The sequence below is a fragment of the Mustela nivalis genome (assembly GCF_964662115.1).
Source record: "Mustela nivalis genome assembly, contig: HAP1_SCAFFOLD_1432, whole genome shotgun sequence".
In the NCBI taxonomy this organism is placed as follows: domain Eukaryota; kingdom Metazoa; phylum Chordata; class Mammalia; order Carnivora; family Mustelidae; genus Mustela; species Mustela nivalis.
In genome coordinates this window covers 121,894-141,756 of record NW_028135232.1, presented here as the reverse complement: position 1 = coordinate 141,756, position 19,863 = coordinate 121,894, and the positions used below count along the sequence as shown (strand labels likewise).

The 19,863-nt window shown below is 37.6% G+C and overlaps 1 protein-coding gene across 2 annotated transcripts in view; it reads right to left on the bottom strand.

Moving 5' to 3' along the window:
- Nucleotides 1-5,363: 5,363 nt before the first annotated feature.
- Nucleotides 5,364-19,863, bottom strand: part of LOC309857845 (ankyrin repeat domain-containing protein 26-like) — a 37,314-nt gene continuing 22,814 nt past the window's right edge. The window contains exons 8-13 of one of the 2 annotated variants that reach the window (XM_082750593.1): nucleotides 17,355-17,430; nucleotides 14,794-14,851; nucleotides 14,487-14,686; nucleotides 9,605-9,728; nucleotides 9,245-9,303; nucleotides 5,364-5,851 (exon numbers count right to left, since the gene is read on the bottom strand). In XM_082750593.1, the coding sequence (XP_082606719.1) occupies nucleotides 5,621-5,851; nucleotides 9,245-9,303; nucleotides 9,605-9,728; nucleotides 14,487-14,686; nucleotides 14,794-14,851; nucleotides 17,355-17,430 (748 nt within the window). In that variant the 3' untranslated portion in view covers nucleotides 5,364-5,620. The remainder of the gene's footprint in view (nucleotides 5,852-9,244; nucleotides 9,304-9,604; nucleotides 9,729-14,486; nucleotides 14,687-14,793; nucleotides 14,852-17,354; nucleotides 17,431-19,863) is intronic. The other variant, XM_082750594.1, reaches the window with a different exon arrangement.

The window sequence follows — 19,863 nt, the reverse complement described above, 5'->3', positions numbered from 1 at the left end:
GCACAAACATCTAAATATAATCCTGCCACCCACTCTCAAGTGAATGCTAAAAAAAGCCTAAAAGAAATTATTTTCTCCTAATTCTTTTCTTAAAAAATATTCTATTTATTAAAATTAAAAAAAATAGGTATTTCAGAATTAGTGTCACACTTACTGATAATAAAAATTTTAACATTTAGGGAATAATCCTGTAATTCTATACTTTCCAAAAGGAGTTTGGTTTGGTAGATCATATCAGTCTTTCAAGGTTTTTTGGAAACAGCTATCCTATCAAAAAAATTAAATATCTTTACAGAAAAAAAGCCATAGCTTCCAAATCGCAATGAATAATAAATACCAACATAACCTGTATCTTTGATGTCCAATAGACCTGAGGAGGATGAATATGCGGCTATGATTTACCCCATGTCTAGCACTCCATCTGCTTTCAGTATTCTTTGTGGTGCTGCTGTGATTAAATCTGTTCTAGTGCAAATACCCTGAGGCCATCACAAGTGAATTCTCTGGAGTTTCCTGCTCAACTCCAAAACTTCTCAGCTAACGTGCCTGTCTTTTTCCCTTTTCCCATCACTGTCCCCTTCCTCAAAAATAAGTACAGCATCCCTTCCTGATCAAAACTCTTCAAAGTGTAGGGATAGAGGGCACATACCTCAATATCATCAAAGCCATCTATGAAAAACCCACCGCAAATATCATTCTCAATGGAGAAAAACTGAAAGCTTTTCCGCTAAGGTCAGGAACACGGCAGGGATGTCCATTATCACCACTGCTATTCAACATAGTACTAGAGGTCCTAGCCTCAGCTATCAGACAACAAAAGGAAATTAAAGGCATCCAAATCGGCAAAGAAGAAGTCAAATTATCACTCTTCGCAGATGATATGATACTATATGTGGAAAACCCAGAAGACTCCACTCCAAAACTGCTAGAACTTATACAGGAATTCAGTAAAGTGTCAGGATATAAAATCAATGCACAGAAATCAGTTGCATTTCTCTACACCAACAGCAAGACAGAAGAAAGGGAAATTAAGGAGTCAATCCCATTTACAATTGCACCCAAAACCATAAGATACCTAGGAATAAACCTAACCAAAGAGACACAGAATCTATACTCAGAAAACTATAAAGTACTCATGAAAGAAATTGAGGAAGACACAAAGAAATGGAAAAATGTTCCATGCTCCTGGATTGGAAGAATAAATATTGTGAAAATGTCTATGTTACCTAAAGCAATCTACACATTTAATGCAATTCCTATCAAAGTACCATCCATCTTTTTCAAAGAAATGGAACAAATAATTCTAAAATTTATATGGAACCAGAAAAGACCTCGAATAGCTAAAGGGATATTGAAAAAGAAAGCCAACGTTGGTGGCATCACAATCCCGGACTTCAAGCTCTATTACAAAGCTGTCATCATCAAGACAGCATGGTACTGGCACAAAAACAGACCCATAGATCAATGGAACAGAATAGAGAGCCCAGAAATAGACCCTCAAATCTATGGTCAACTCATCTTCGACAAAGCAGGAAAGAATGTCCAATGGAAAAAAGACAGCCTCTTCAATAAATGGTGCTGGGAAAATTGGACAGCCACATGCAGAAAAATGAAATTGGACCATTTCCTTACACCACACACAAAAATAAACTCAAAATGGATGAAGGATCTCAATGTGCGAAAGGAATCCATCAAAATCCTTGAGGAGAACACAGGCAGCAACCTCTTCGACCTCAGCCGCAGCAACATCTTCCTAGGAACAACACAAAAGGCAAGGGAAGCAAGGGAAAAAATGAACTATTGGGATTTCATCAAGATTAAAAGCTTTTGCACAGCAAAGGAAACAGTTAACAAAATCAAAAGACAACTGACAGAATGGGAGAAGATATTTGCAAACGACATATCAGATAAAGGACTAGTGTCCAGAATCTATAAAGAACTTAGCAAACTCAACACCCAAAGAACAAATAATCCAATCAAGAAATGGGCAGAGGACATGAACAGACATTTCTGCAAAGAAGACATCCAGATGGCCAACAGACACATGAAAAAGTGCTCCATATCACTCGGCATCAGGGAAATACAAATCAAAACCACAATGAGATATCACCTCACACCAGTCAGAATGGCTAAAATCAACAAGTCAGGAAATGACAGATGCTGGCGAGGATGCGGAGAAAGGGGAACCCTCCTACACTGTTGGTGGGAATGCAAGCTGGTGCAACCTCTCTGGAAAACAGCATGGAGGTTCCTCAAAATGTTGAAAATAGAACTGCCCTATGACCCAGCAATTGCACTATTGGGTATTTACCCTAAAGATACAAACGTAGTGATCCAAAGGGGCACGTGTACTCGAATGTTTATAGCAGCAATGTCCACAATAGCCAAACTATGGAAAGAACCTAGATGTCCATCAACAGATGAATGGATCAAGAAGATGTGGTATATATACACAATGGAATACTATGCAGCCATCAAAAGAAATGAAATCTTGCCATTTGCGACAACATGGATGGAACTAGAGCGTATCATGCTTAGCGAAATAAGTCAAGCGGAGAAAGACAACTATCATATGATCTCCCTGATATGAGGAAGTGGTGATGCAACATGGGGGTTTAAGTGGGTACGAGAAGAATAAATGAAAGAAGATGGGATTGGGAGGGAGACAAACCATAAGTGACTCTTAATCTCACAAAACAAACTGAGGGTTGCTGGGGGGAGGGGGTTTGGGAGAAGGGGGTGGTATTATGGACATTGGGGAGGGTATGTGTTTTGGTGAGTGCTGTGAAGTGTGTAAACCTGATGATTCACAGACCTGTACCCCTGGGGATAAAAATATATGTTTATAAAAAATAAAAAGTTAAAAAAAAAATAATTTCTGAAAAAAAGAAAAAAAAAGTAAATTCTGAGGACACGTGAATCGAGCCTCAGATTGCACATCCGGCTCTTGATTTCAGCTCCCATCATGATCGAAAGGTCCCTGGATACAGTCGCACATCTGCCTCCAGGCTTGGAAGCCAGTCTCCTTGAGGAATCCCTACCCTTCTCATTGCCCCTCCCCTGATCACTCTCTGCCTTTCTCATTCTCTCTCCATAGAATAAATACAGAAATCCTTACAACAGAGTTACTGCTGGAACTATGGTATTGATTTTTCTGCTTTTACACCCCTTTTATTATGGATTACTTCCACCATTTCTCTCCTCCTTATTTAGCACTGATATTTTACATTTATGACAACTCCTTCTACATCCCCTTGCTCCTCTCAAGTTGAAAACATGCTTACAAATAAAAAGAAAATAATGATTTCCTTCATCCTGTGGTGCTTTGAAGTATCCAGGGCCTTTCCAGGTGTCTGTAGGTGGAAGTCTACACCCTTGCGATGCAGCACATGGCCCAAGGACCACTGGAATCGCATCACCTGACAGGTCAGAATGCAGAATCCCAGACCTGTGGTCATACTGTTCATTATTTTTTGAAAGATTTTATTTATTTCTTTGACAGACAGAGATCTCAAGTAGTCAGAAAGGCAGGCAGAGAGAGAGGTGGAAGCAGGCTCCCTGCGGAGCAGAGAGCCAGATGTGGGGCTCAATCCCAGGATCCTGAGATTATGACCTGAGCCCAAGGCAGAGGATTAAGCCACTGAGCCACACACGCGCCCCTCACCATGTGCATTTTTAATAAGGTCTCCGAGGATTCAGTAAAATTGGAGAAATTCTGGCCCATACTGAGTCACTGCCACATTCTGTTACCTTAACTTCAACTTCTAGAGCAAGCCTCATGTTTGTCACTATCAATTCTTCAAAACTGGAAATGTCTTAAAAGTCATTAACTTTCTAAGCTTCCCTGATTCCCACGAACTGACCCTGCTCTCTTTCTCCTTCCAATTCTCTTACTTTGCACTCAATGATACTACTTAGGAAGTACCACTGTTTTATAAGCCATTAAGTAAAGTAATTCTGGGGGCGCCTGGGTGGAGCAGCGAATTGGTCATCCAGCTGTTGATTTTGGCTCAAGTCATGATGGCACCAACTTGGGATTGAGCCCCGCATCGGGCTCTAGTCTCAGAAGTGAACCTGTTTGAGGCATCTCTCTCCCTCTCCCTTTGCCCGTCCCCCTAATCACTCACTGTCTCTCTCATTCTCTCTCCCTAAAATAAATCTTTAAAACAGAGTTATTTCTCACAAAACAAACTGAGGGTTGCTGGGGGGAGGGGGTTTGGGAGAAGAGGGTGGGATTATGGACATTGGGGAGGGTATGTGCTTTGGTGAGTGCTGTGAAGTGTGTAAACCTGGTGATTCACAGACCTGTACCCCTGGGGATAAAAATATATGTTTATAAAAAATAAAAAATTAATAAATTAAAAATTAAAACATCAAAAAATAAAAATAAATAAATAAATTTAAAAAAAAACAGAGTTATTTCTGGATCTATGGTCTTGATTGTTCTGCTTTTACACCCATTTTACTAGGGTTTATCTTCACCACTTCTTTCCTCTTTATTCAGCACTAGTATCTCACATCTATTACCTCTCTTTCTGCATCTCCTTGCTCCCCCCTAGCTAAAAACATGCTCACAAATAAAAACAAAATAATGCTTTTCCTTGATCACATGGTGTCTTGAACTATCCACTGGCCCTTCCAGACTTCTCTGCAGAAACCCCTTGCTACAGAGCACATGACACAGGGACCACAGACACTGGCATCACCTGAGAGGTCAGAATGCAGAATCCCAGACCTGCTGCTCACAATCTGCATTTTTAGCAAGGGCTCTGATTACTAAAGTTGGAGAAATTCTAGTCCATACTGTATCTGCTACCACATTCCTTTACCTTAACTTCACCTTCTAGAAGCAAGCCTTATGTGCATCACTATCAATTCTTCGAAACTGGAAATGTCTTAAAAGTCGTAAGCTTTCTAATGGACTTCTTATCATGGCTAAAGTTTCCTTGATTTCCCCCGAACTGACCCTCCTCCCTTCTTCCTTCCAATACTCTTACTTTGCACTCAATGATACTATTTATGAAGTACCACCATTTTTATGCCATTAAGATACACACACTTATTGGTGACTAGAACATCGCTCTGCATCATCAACTAGGGCAGTCCTGAATGTCTTCCCAACCATGAGGAAAGCAGTAAGAACAGGAAAATTTCGGTATCCTACTCTGACAGGTTTTGGTACTGGAAGCTCACCTGATATTATTCCTGCATTTCAAATAGTCTGCTCCTCATTTAAAAGAATTATTTTGGTGGGGTTATGGACATTGGGGAGAATATGTGCTTTGGCCAATGCTGTGCAGTGTGTAAACCTGGAGATTCACAGACCTGTATCCCTGTAGCTAAGAACATATTATATGTTAATAAAAAATAAAAAAATTTTAAAAAGAAAATAAAAAATAAAGAATTGTTCTACTTTACCACCTTCCACTCTGACAGCTGCTTATTGTCCTTCATTTACTCCCCGTATTCTTGACTTTCTCGTCAGTCACCCTTTTTATCCTTTCCACTTATTTCCTGGCGTTCCTTTGGTCTTAGAGTACCTTGACATGAAACCACTAAGTAAGCTCCTTTGTGGCACCCTCAATTTCATGTGTTACCGACACTGACACCTGATAAGACTTCAACTTATCACCTTTTCAATCTTTCTCTTTATCTCTAATTCAATAGGTGATTTTCTTTGGATATTGAAATATGTCAGTGCTCCCATTTTACACCAATATTTTATCAAATGACTTTTTAATAAAATACAAGTCTTACCTTCTACTTGCTCATTTAATGTACTTTCCCCTTTCTGATCTGCATGCCCAGATAAATGATCAAGGTATGTCTCTGGGAGACTCTCAGAATTACTCTGTTAAAATGAACAACAAAAATGAGTTGCATAAAGATTTCCTAATCCTTTTCTAAGAAAATATCTGAACTTCCTACTTTCATAGTAATCAGACTCACAAATAAGAAAAGCATATACTGAAAACCAAAACATTTTAAAAACTCATATATGCTTTCTAAATTAAATATAATGTTTAATCTTCATTTGGCCACCGGCTGTAAACTGAGCATCAAATGCTAGAGTAAATATTTTCTTGGACAGAACACTGACTTATATGTACATTTCCACAGAAACTAACAAAACACCTAACTCTCCTTTGCATTCCCCACCAAATTAAAGGATATTAAAAATATGTATTTAAATAAATTCTTTAGTAAGTATATTTGCTACAAATTTAAGCTGTTCCGAACAGCAGAACCTTTTTCCATGTAAAAATAGGACACCTGACATAAGAAACCTTGGAGTAGATCATGTTGAGTATAAAGAATACAGTGTGGTAACTGCTGCTTCATTTGTATAAACAAAGGCTTGGAAACTTTATTGACATGATAATGGTTAAATGCAATGCCAAAGTAGGAAGAAAAACTTTTCATGAAATTATGTTTAAATAATAGTAAAAAGTTTTAGATATAGGTATGAAACTCTCCAAAAAGTATAATAAGCTTTCATAAGGGAATAATAAGAACATTTATTTATTAATTACCTAAAAGGTACCAGGCACTTATTTTAGTATACCCATTTTCTTTTCTACAAACAACAATAATACCAATGGTTATGACAATGGGGTGGATCTTCCTGCTTCCTGGTCATTCCAAGACATTAGAGTGAAATGATGAACAGGTGTGATCCACGGTTCTGTCTGTCTAGAATGTCTAGAAGGTCTCCAAGACCTTCACACAACTGGTCCTTCTCATCCTTTACTTGACAGCTCTTGCCACACTCAGAGAGATTGTTTCTGACCAACAAAATTCTGCTTGTATTCTCATCCCCATTCTAACTGCAAACTCCCCCACTGTTCCCTAACCTAACATTCCTATTTTCTTATATGAACCACTAACAGTGACTTACAGTGGGTTGTTATTCTTCATTTTTCTGCATCAACCACTACAGCCTAACCCCTCAACTTGTACAGCCTGGTATATAGCTGGTATTCAATAACAAATATATTTAAGTTCAAAACACCTAAAATAATCTCACTAAGGAGTCACCTATATGGCTCAGTCAGTTAAGCAACTGACTGTTGATTTCAGTTCAGTTCATGATCTCTGGGTTGGGAGATTAAGCCCCATGTTGGGCTCCATCATGTGCACAAAGCCTACTTGGGAATCTTTCTGTTTCTCTTCTTCTGCCCCTCCTCACCCCTCTCACATGCTCTCTCTTTCTTTTTCTCTAAAAGTATCAACAACAAGCTCACTGAGGAGGTCTCAAGTACCAAGTCACTATTCTAGGTATCGACCCTAGCACAATGCAAGGGTTAAGGGCATTGATAGCCGTGCAGTCCAAACTTCACATATAACTTTGGATTCCCCCAAAACTTTACTCATCTCCTATTGAACTTCCTACTTCAAAAGCAATTAGACTTAAAAATAGCAAAAGTGTATATTAAAAACCAAAATATTTAAATAGAAGACCTTAGATCTCTAGAGTAGAGATCATTAGATCTGTAGATCTCATCTACTTCTTAATCCTCATTTGAATATTGACTCTGTAAACTAAGCACGGAAGGTCAGAGTAAATTATAACCTAATGCTGACCTTATCAATAACGTAAAGTCAATTAACACATTTTGTATGTCCTATATATTATATACTGTACTCCTACAATATAAACTAAAGAAGAGGTTATGAAGAAAATCATAAGGAAGAGGAAAATACATTAACAGTACTGTACTGTATCAAAAAAATCTGAGTGTAAGTGGACAAACAATTCAAACCCATCTTGTTCAAGGGTCAACTGTATACCTAACACAATGTCACTGAAATTTAACATAGCCCAAATTAGAAATCCACCTGCCCATTCTAACTTTCCCCTTCTTTTCTTAACACTACTGCTATTTATTTTATTGCCCTTCAGAAATCTTCACATTTCAAAAAAGGGTCCTCGATATTTAGCAAATCACTAATACTGCTGTGATCATTTTTGTCTCATGTTTCTATAGTGCCCTTAACAGTTTACAAAGTGTTTTCATACTTGTTCATTACACATACCTGAGAGGTAGGTATTAGAACCATTTTTATGAATGAGGTCTGTGACATTCAAACAGGTTAAACAAGTTTTTCTGGGATCCCACAGCTACCAAGTGACAGAATCTGGATGCCACTGTATCTTTTGACTTCAAACACAGTGCTTGCCGTACTGTATAGCACCTACCTGTCCTAAGAGATCAGGCCCTTTTAAGCTCCCTCCATAGTCTGTCACCTTAGAAAAGGTCATCGTTACCTTACACTTACGTTTCTGTAAGTAAGGCTGCCACAAAGATACTCAAGGCATACTATTTTAACTATCTGAAATAGTTTTTACCTATTGAAAGCACCACTAAACCAGGGATGCCTAGGCATTTCTGGGATAGAGCCCCAGAAATGGGGAGTGGAGAGCCTGCTTCTCCCTTGCCCTCTGCCCCTCCCCCACTCATGCTCCCTTTCTCTCTCTCTCTCTCAAATAAATAAATAAAATCTTTTTAAAAATAAATAAAACACCACTAAACCAGTGGTAATAATACCACTAATACCATTATATTACTATAATTTTTATTATAATCACAATGCTCCTTGTAAATCTACTTAACAATCCAAATATAATAGTTTCAGGGGCCCCCCATGGTTCAGTTGAGCTCTGTGCTCAGACTGGAGTCTGCTTCAGATTCTCCCTCTCCCTCCCACTCACTAACTCTCTCTCTCAACTACATAGATACACACATATGCATATACATACATACAGATAGATAGATAGACAGATAGATAGATAGATACACTTTCAAGTCCCAGGTATCATCTTTTCAAATTCCAACTTGTGAAAAACTAAAATCTAAACTCTTTCTAGATCTCATTAGGAGTTTTGCACATCCATATACACCACAGAATCATATATCTGACCACAAGCTGGCCTGGAGTAATTCTTTGGTTATTTAGATAACTTAATTTCAAAACACAAACTAATTCCTAATCATGTCTAAGCCTCCGTTTTCTGCAATACTACTACTACACAGTTTTCATTAGGTTAAGTTTGTAAATTAATAGAACTATATTTGCTGGATTATTATATTTAGCACAGAAATATTTTATCAATTACAGGTAAAAAGTATAAGGAAATAGTTTTTATAGGCAAATGCAGAGATGAGAGTGTAAAGTCTAAGCATCCCTTTTACGTTTGAAAATCACTCCTTGCTTTTATTTTAAAATAATAATAAAACGGTACCTCAGAATCCCAAGGTGATTCTTCATTTTGTTCTGCAAATCCTAATGCTGACAGCATAACTATAAAATACAGTCACAGATACATTAATGAGAACATGTATTATGAATTTTAAACGTATATACAAGCCTATGCCCCCTTCATGAATACTTCAATAAAATAAAAGTAAAAGCAGTAAAGATTTTCAGAGGGTTGAAGAATTTTCAGGAACCAAAAGCTGGTATACTTAAAAAGAAAGACAGCAAAAAGAAAAAGAAAAATATCTTAATGAAATGGGGGAACATAACTGGATCTACATACTGTGATATTTCTTATACTAGCATTTAGGCCTAGAAAAAAATGTGGAGATGTTCACTAACTTACCATGTCTATCATTTTTACCTGCCCTGTCAGCAGAAGTCAAACAGTCATTAATTGTTTGTGCTTGTGGAACACTTTCAGTGATACCATCGTCCTTTGTTCCAATCCCTGGCCGCTCCTCTCCTTCCTATAAAAACAATACAAAACAAAAGCCCGACTTCAGAAAACATCACATCAATTCACGTGCTCACCCACTCACTCAGAAAGACAAATGCGTCCATCAAGTCATAGGCACTATCCTGGGAGAAGCTGGAAATATAAATAAAAGAGACTGTCATGTATCCTAGTAGGGGTAGAGATGGACAAAAACGAGAACAGAAGAGTATCATTTACTAGTTCTACAGGTGAAGTGAATAAAGCACAGTGAAGGCACAAAGGGGAAAACAGTTGTATATGGGAAGCTCAGGAAATGCTGCAAAGGTAGGGCTGTATCTGGAGAGAGAGACTACACAAAGACAGTGTGAAGGGCATTCTAGAAAAGGTAGAATAAGCAAAAGGATGACGTATGGAATAACACAGTAAGTGACTATAGCTACAGAAGGTGGCAAAACTGGAACACAATTTTTGGGAGTGGGATAGAGAGACAGAATTGGAAAACCAGGACTGAAACAAAAAAGGCAAGTGTGATGCTGGAATATAAACTTTCTCCTTCAGGTAATGGGCATCCACTAAAGAAGCAGAGGAGTTACATCACCACAAATATATTCTAGAAAGGTCACTCTCATAGCAATGTAGAGATGAACATAAAGGAACCCAAGGGGCACCTGGGTGGCTCAGTGGGTTAAAGCCTCTGCCTTTGGCTCAGGGATCATCAGGTCATGATCCCTGATGCGGGTGATTGAACCACGCATCAGGCTTTCTGCTCAGCAAGAAGCCTGCTTTCTCTTCTTCGATCTGCCTACTTGTGATCTGTCTGTCAAGTAAATAAATAAAATCTTTGAATTAAAAAAAAGGAACCCAAGCCAGAAGAGGATTTCAAATTATAGGACACAGAGAGAGGGAATTATATTCAGATATGAAAAATGGGAAGCAGATACAAAATAGTGAATGGAGAGAGTGACTGAATGTGGTGATTTTTTCTTTTTTTGCTTTTTAATATTTTTTAAAGGTTTTATATTTATTTGTCAGAGAGAGAGAGCACAAGCAGGAAGAGAAGCAGGCAGAGAGAGAAGCAGACTCCTCACTGAGCAAGGAGCCCAACGAGGGACTCAAGCCCAGAACCTGACCTGAGCTGAAGGCAGACCCTTAACTGACTAAGCCACCCAGGTGCCCCTTTTTCTAATTTAAATTCAATTAATTAACATATAATGTATTATTGGATTCAAAGGTAGAGATGTGATGTTTTTTTCTAAAAGATTTAATTTATTTATATTTAGAAGGAGTGGGTGTGCATGCAGGTGGAGGGGCAGAGGAAGAGGAAGAGAGAGAATCCTCAAGTAGACTCCCTACTCAGTATGGGGGCCGACCAGGGGCTTCATACCAGGACCCTGAGATCATGACCTGAGCAACACCAACAGTCAGATGCTTAACCGAGCAAGCCACCGAAGTGTCCCTGGATGTAGTAATTTCAGGGAAGTTTGGAGTCCAGGATTTTTCCTACTTCAGTGTTTCAGTGGTGCTATCTACTAGGATGTGGAAAACAAATGACAGAGCAGATTACAAAAAGCCAGGGAAGAAGAAAGCATCAGATAGAATGTCTTCAATCTGGGACATACCAAATTTGAAGCACCCCAGAGCCCTTTTTTTTTTTTAAAGATTTTAGTTGTTTGTTGGAGACAGGGAGTACAAGTAGAGGGAGGGGCAGGCAGAGAGAGAAGCAGGCTACCCGCTGAACAAGAAGCCTAATGCAGGACTCAATCCCAGCACCCTGGGATCAAAACTTGAACCAAAGAGAGATGCTTAACTAACTGAGCCACCCAGACATCCTGAGGCACCCAGAAGACTTATGAAGAAACTTCTAGACAAATACATTTGGAGTAGGAAAAATGACATTACTCATGATGTTAAAAAGATAAATATCGGGTGCCTGGGTGGCTCAGTGGGTTGAGCCTCTGCCTTCAGCTCAGGTCACGATCCCAGGGTTCTGGGATCCAGCCCCCTATCGGGCTCTCTGCTCAGCAGGGAGCCTGCCTCCACTCTCTCTCTGCCTGCCTCTCTGCTTACTTGTGATCTCTGTCTGTCAAATAAATAAATAAAATTTTATAAAAAAGATTAATAAAGATTTAACTGCAAAACACCAAGATTTTGTAGGAATACTCATTTTTAAAAATTAATCTTAAAAGATTTCTATTATATAAAAGAAATAATAGGATTTTAAAATTCTGAGGCATTTTTAAGTACTACTATGATATATGAGAAAAATATAAAACTCTATTTTAAAATTCACATGGTTTTCTTATTCCACTGTGAACAGCATATTTCACCAGTAGGTAATGACCAGAGAAAGAATCTAATATTAAAAAATAATCATGATCGGGGCGCCAGGGTAGTTCAGTGGGTTAAGCCTCTGCCTTTGGCTCAGGTCATGGTCTCAGGGTCCTGGGATAGAGCCCCGCATCGGGCTCTCTGCTCAGTAGGGAGCATGGTTCCCTTCCTCTCTCTCTCTCTGCCTGCTTCTCTGTGATCTCCATCTGTCAAATAAATAAATAAAATCTTTAACAAATAATAATAATTATGATCATCCAAGTTGAAGGTTTTAAAGTCTCCAAATACATGTGTCATTATCAAGCAGGACCCAATATTCACATGAGGAAAGAAGAAAGGGACAAAAATAAATTTAAAAAAAATCACCAGCATTTCTGGATTTCAGATATGAAAGAATTCACATGTTAAATTTAACAACTATGGAGCTACTGGCTGGCTCAGTGGGAAGAGAGTGTGACTCTTGAGCTCCATGCTGGGTATAGAGATTACTTAAAATTTTTTAAATTTAAAAAGAACCCCCCAAAACTAATAGCTATGAATACTAACGTTTCCTGATAATATAAAATGTATCCACTGTTGGAGATATTTGAAAAAGTAAAAATCATCTTCCAGAAATAATTCTGTATACTCTGTTAGCAACCTTTGCTTCCTTATGATTCTATAATGACAACTAGTTCATATTAGGAAAAAAACTATAAATTGTTAGTTTATTCATTTGATCTGTGTGCATGTGTCTATTGCAGATACAATTAAAAATAAATCAGAATCAAAAAACAAGATGTTAGGGGAACCTGGGTGGCTTAGTGGGTTAAAGCCTATGCCTTCAACTAAGCTCATGATCCCAGGGTCCTGGGATTGAGCCCCACTTCAGGCTCTCTGCTGAGCAGGGAGCCTGCTTCCCCCCGCTACTCTCTCTGCCTGCCTCTCTGCCTACTTGTGATCTCTGTCTGTCAAATAAATAAATAAAATCTTTAAAAAATTATATTTTTTCTTTAAGTGTGTTGCACCTTAAAATTTATTTCATTTAATGGATAAAGATTAAGAACCTCACTTACATAGTCATAAATTTCAGTTTTGCGTAATGAAAAGACTACGTAAGGTGTTTACTTCTCTCCTCTCTTTATTCTCAAAAAGATCTAAAACTTTCCAAGATTACACCACACAGTACATAAATTAGAAGCCACAAGAAAGAGCACCTGGTTGGCTCAGTTGGTTAAGCATCTGCCCTCAGCTCATGAAGGTCATGATCCCAGGCTCATGGGATCAAGTCCTTCATCAGGCTCCCTACTCAGTAGGGAGTCTGCTTCTCCACTTCCCCTCCCCCTGCTCTTGTACTCTCTCTCACACACACAGAAAAATAAATAAATCCAAGATGGCCTTCAACGGATGAATGGATAAGGAAGTTGTGGTCCATATACATTATGGAGTATTATGCCTCCATCAGAAAGGATGAATACCCGACTTTTGTAGCAACATGGACAGGACTGGAAGAGATTATGCTGAGTGAAATAAATCAAGCAGAGAGAGTCAATTATCATATGGTTTCACTTATTTGTGGAGCATAACAAATATAATGGAGGACAAGGAGTGTTAGAGAGGAGAAGGGAGTTGGGGTAAATTGGAAGGGGAGGTGAATCATGAGAGACTATGGACTCTGAAAAACAATCTGAGGGATTAAAGTGGCAGGGGGGTGTGGGAGGTTGGGGTACCAGGTGGTGGGTATTATAGAGGGCACGGATTGCATAGAGCACTGGGTTGGTAAAAAAAAATAATGAATACTGTTTTTCTGAAAATAAATAAATTGAAAAAATTTTTAAAAAAAGGATAATGGCCAAAATTCAAAATTCATAATAAGTCTGATTAAGGCCTAAAACAGATTTCACTTTGCATTATCTATAAACACAGGTTTTGCTAAATTACATATACAATATCACACTTTATCAACTTAAAAGTAAGAATAAAATTTTCTTCCACTTCTTCATAGAAATAAGCTGTAATCATTCAGATGAGTGAGCATTTTTTTAAATTACCTGACTCCGTTTTCTTAATTCCCACTTAAAATAATTTCTACCATATTTTATAATGTAGAGTATCTGCTGTCCCGTAGCCCCACAACTGCTATTGTGTTTTTATAATAATCTCTCTCAACTCTGCAAGCTTTACAGTCATCTAGCCCTTCTTAAATGAATTCTTTCCCTTCACCTCCTCCCTCATCTTCATATTCCATCTATAGCTGTTCTTTCCAGTTGCTCTGTAATTCTTTCCTCCCATAATGGCATACCTAAGAACTGTTCACTCCCACCAGACTTTATAAATCTCAATCCAATTACCTCTCTTCCAGTATGACACTGCTTTCTCTTATGATCTTGAGGACTTCCCTTTCTTCCTAAGATTCTTTTCATTAGAAGGATCAAGACGATAAAATATGAACGGGGAAAAAGTTTAAAATGAAACAACTTACCTTTGTAAGACCAAGGCCTAACGATGTGAAAGGAGGTTTTAGAATAGAATCAGGCGATGGCAAAGCAGGAGGAGAAGAGTCACAGATGTCAACAGATGGTTTGGAAAAAACACCAACTGTATCTTCACATTTGTTTTCAGAATTATCATGCTCAGATAAAGTTTTATCTCCTGGTGATAGAAGGCCAAGTTCTATTTCCACTTAGTAAAAAAACAAAATAAAGAGTATATGAAAATATCTGTAATTTCAAGTTACTAACACAAGAATGGACAAAAATCAGTGCATAACAAGTCTTCAAACAGCTTACATTTCTTGAAAAGCTGAGAAGCATTCATTAATTTTCTTAAGTTTGGTTTTGAGGTGTTCTAGAAAAGAAATTAATAGTATTAAGGATTACAAATAACACATTTGGTAAAATAATTATAATATTCACCATTGTCAAATGAGCACCATTACACAAAGAACATGGGTTTTGGAATCATTCAAATGTAGATTCAAATCTCAGTTCTGCCATTTATTAGCCTACATTTTCTCCTGGGGTGAGGATTATGAGAGATGTGTGTGTTCCAAAATTCATTGTTTATGCACCACACCCAGTGCTCCATGCAATACGTGCCCTCTTTAAAACCCACCACCAAGCTCAACCAACCTCCCATGCCAGCCCCTACAAAACCCTCCAATTGTTTTTCAGAGTCCATAGTCTCTCATGGTTCTTCTCCCCTTCCAATTTCTCTCAACTCCCTTCTCCTCTCCATCTCTCTATGTCCTCCATGTTAGTTCTTATGCTCCACAAGTAAGTGAAACCATATGATAATTGACTCTCTCTGCTTGATTTATTTCATGCAGAATAATCTCCTCTAGTCCCATCCATGTTCATACAAAAGTTGGGTACACATCCTTTCTGATGGAGGCATAATACTCCATCTTGTATATGGACCACATCTTCTTTATCCATTCAACCGTTGAAGGGCATCTTGGTTCTTTCCACAGTTTGGCGACTGTGGCCATTGCTGCTATGAACATTGGGGTACAGATGGCCCTTCTGTTCACTACATCTGTATCTTTGGGGTAAATATCCAGCAGTGCAACTGCAGGGTCATCGGGTAGCACAGTTTTCCAATGTGGCTGCACCAACTTGCATTCCCACCAACACTGTAAGAAGTTTCCCCTTTCTCCACATCTTCTCCAACACTTGTTGTTTACTGTCTTCTTGATTTTGGCCATTCTAACCGGTGGAAGGTGGTATCTCAATGTGTTTTTGCTTTGAATCTCTCTGATGTCTAATGATGATGAACACATGGAACTGGCACAAAAAGAGACACATAGACCAGTGGAACAGAATAGAGTCCATATATGGACCCTCGACTCTATGGTCAAATAATCTTCAACAAAGCAGGAAAAAAAAATACAGGAGAAAAAAGACTCTCTATCTAAAATTCTAAGCTCACAATTAAAGAATAGTAAAAAATAGATTGTAACCTTCTTTCTCATTTATTTCCTCAACATAATTCATTTGCACTTATAAATCCTAAACATGAAGAGGGAATATAAATTTTTAAATTATGTATTTCAAAAATTTTTTATATTTAATTATGACATATTATGCACATTACATTATTTATATAACATTCCATTATACAGAATTCCATCTGTCTGCTCATTAATTCACATTCAAAAAATATTAAAATTAATTCTTCAAGCAAGCTTTTATTCTAGGTGTTCCAGGAGATGCACAATTATGTTTCCTAAAATCCAATAGCTTATAATGATGCAGGAGCTTTTTATTTTATTTTATTTTATTTTATTTTATTTTAAAGATTTTATTTATTTATTTGTCAGAGAGAGAGAGAGAGGGCGAGAGCAAGCACAGGCAGACAGCGTGGCAGGCAGAGTCAGAGGGAGAAGCAGGCTCCCTGCGGAGCACCGATGTGGGACTCGATCCCAGGACGCTGGGATCATGACCTGAGCTGAAAGCAGCTGCTTAACCAACTGAGCCACCCAGGCATCCCATGATGCAGGAGCTTTAACATGAATATTTAAATAAATATAAAGTGTCTAAAAGTTTGAATCTTAGAATCTGATACAAAGATTATGAGTAGATATTTTTGAAAAACTGTAATATAAAAGATTTCTGAAATTAGACATTTTACCATATGGGTATGAAAAGCCTCTGCTTCTAATGTTAATTATTTTTTTAGGCAAAACGTGTATTCTTCAATTAGATAAAGAGTTTTAACTAAACTCTTTATGGAATTATTTTGAAAACACAGTAGAATGTGTTAAGTAGAATTTAAATTTCTAAATTTCCACAATTTCCAATCTTATTTTGGTCTAAATGTAGAACAAGGGAAAGAAATAGCAAAAAAAAAAAAAAAAAACCTTTCATAAAACTGTATGCTACCAAAATAAAAAATGTCCAAGAAAAAACAATCTGTAATAAATAACTGGGTCCACTAAAGATTCATTTAGGAATGAGTATTATAAAAGTCATGTTAGAAGAAAAGAGAAAGAGAGATAAAGAGAAAAAGAGAAAGGAAAAGAAAGAAAAGTCATGATAAGATAATTTAAAACTCACAGTAAGAATCCTTATCCTTGACCAAATGTCATATTTCCTCCATCATGGGAAAGCTTTTCCCAATATAATTTTCCTGTCATTATATATTTCCAGCCCATTTTTTCTAACTTTGATATTTAACAGAGTTAAAAAAAATTCAACTTGTCATATTTCTATAAAGTGGTTTGTTCTGACCAACTTTCCACTTCAAACATAAAATGATGATAGGCAGGCCACTGCTAAGTTTTAAGAGAAAATAATACACAAAACTAAATTCAGAGCAGAAAAATTAATTTCACAAGAGAGTATATTACCTTCATATTGAAACTTAAGTCTTCATCATCTGATGTAGGCCATGAAGCATTATCATCACCAGGTTTAACAGAAATACTTTAGAGCAAAAATATACAACAAAAACAAGTTAATGAAAAAGAAAAATCAAGTGAAAGGTCATCTATTTATTTATTGAATGAAGTTTCTTGATGTAATTGAACTTTAGCCTCTGTTTTTGTTATTAAGTTTTTATTTTAATTCCAGTATCACACAGTGCTGTATTAGTTTCATGTATACAATATAATGATTTGGTAATTCCATCACCCAGCGCTCAGCACGACAAGTGCATTCCTTAACCCTTAGCTCCTATTTCACCTGTTTTCCTACCCATCTCCCCTCTGGTAACCATCAACTTGTTCACTATGGTTAAGAGTCAGTTTCTTCCTTGTCTGTCTCTCGCTTTTTGTTGTTTTATTTTTCTTTGCTCATTTCTATTGTTTCTTAAATTCCACATATGAGTAAAATCATATGGTATTTGTCTTTCTCTGACTTAACTCCACTTAGCACAATACTCTCTAGTTCCCTCTATTTCACTGAAATGGCAAAATTTCATTCTTTTCTATGGCTGAATATTCGATTGTATATATATGTGCCACTTCTTTATCCATTCATCTCTCAATGGACACTCGGGCTGACTATTATAACTAATGCTGTAGTAACCATAGGGGTACATGTATCCATTCAAATTGGTATTTTCCTATTTTGGGGCATAAATACCCAATAGTGTGATTACTGGATTGTAGGGTAGTTCAGTTTTTACCTTTTGGAGGAAACGCCATACTGTTTCCACAGTGGCTGCATTAGTTTGCATTCGCACCGATAATCCAAGAGGATACCTTTTTCTCCACATACATGCCAACATTGTTATTTATGTTTTTTATTTTAGCCATTCTGACAGGTAGGCAGTGCTATCTCGTTGTAGTTTTGATTTCCATTTCCCTGATGCTGAGTGATGCTGAGTATCTTCTTAGGTGCCTGTTGGTCATTGTGTGTTTTCTTTGGAAAAATGTCTGTTCATGTCTTCTGATAATTTTTAAATTGGGTTGTGTTTTTGGTGCTGAGTTCTATCAGTTCTTTTTATTTGTATACTAACCCTTTATTGGCTATGTCATTTGCAAATATCTGCTCCTATTCCATAGGTTGCCTTTTCATTGTGTGGACTGATCCCTTTACTGTGTAAAAGCTTTTGATTTTGATGTAGTCCCCACAGTTTGCTTTGCTTTTACTGCTCCTGAGGCAAGAGCTGTAAAAGCAAAAATAAACAGAAACAGACCCAGAAATACAGAGAATTCTGTATCACCAGAAGAGAATGGGGTGGGAAGATGGACAAAATGGGTAAAGGGGAATGGAAGGTTCAGGATTCCAGTTACAGTAAGTCACAGGGATACAAGTACAGCATAGCCCTACAACAAGTGCAGGGCTCAGTGGTACCCTCCAAACTTTTAAATCTTTAGCCTATGAAAGCAGATTCCCAAAACAAGCACAGCATCAAATGATCAAGAGTAGAAGCCATTTCCTGCTAAACTGAAAGTCATCCTTGTAATCATCGCAATGTAGACATGTTACCAACTACCCAAATGAAGCTCTGTTACTGATTTGACAGCCAGTCCTAGCCCACCAAACCCTACAAGTACATGGGAAGGACATCAGAGTATTAGAAAAAGAGGTGGAGTGAGGAGACCCCTACCTTGGGCCATATATCTGTGTGGTTCAGAATCTCCATTCCCCCATTACTCGAGAGGATCTAATCCAAGATTGGGCTGGAAGTAGTAGTAGTACAGCATTCCTATATGCTGTAAAAAGCCTTCCCTGTGGCTCAAATGATTTTAATACCTCTCAACAGAAAACCTGAAGTATGCTAGTTCATTCAATTCAACCAACCAACAAAAAAACTGCTCATGACTCTCTTGAACCCTCTATTTTAATGTGCTTTTCTAAACTCCCAATATCCCATATCCTTCATTCCTTTCTGTGTGTGTGTGTCCCTCATTTCTGTAAGCCATCTTGATCTAACTTATAAGCCCAAATATTCTGACATCTTTTCTAAAACTCTTATTCCCATCCAACCCAGTGTCGTTATTCTTGAAACTCGAGCTCTCCTGCCAATTCCTTCCTTACGCACCTTCACTGTGTTCACTAGACCCACTCCCCATCTTTCTATTATTAAAACATTCACCTATTAAGATGAGGAAAAAAGGAAAAAACCTGAATGTAAATATCATTTCTGTCACTTATAATATCCAAGTAAGTCACTTTAGTCTCTTCTGCATTTCAAATTCTCCATTTAAATAATCACTTGGTGAGGATGTTAAACACAGGTTGTAGAACCAGAGGGTATTTTGATTAATTCATCTCTAAGATGCCCTAAAATCATGAAATTCTATGTGCTTTTGATTTTGTCTACAGAAAAACAGAGAATACTTAGCTGGCAGAAAGGGAAAAAATTAATGGAATAAAAGAAACACCAAGAAAAGCAGAGAAGAAAGAAAA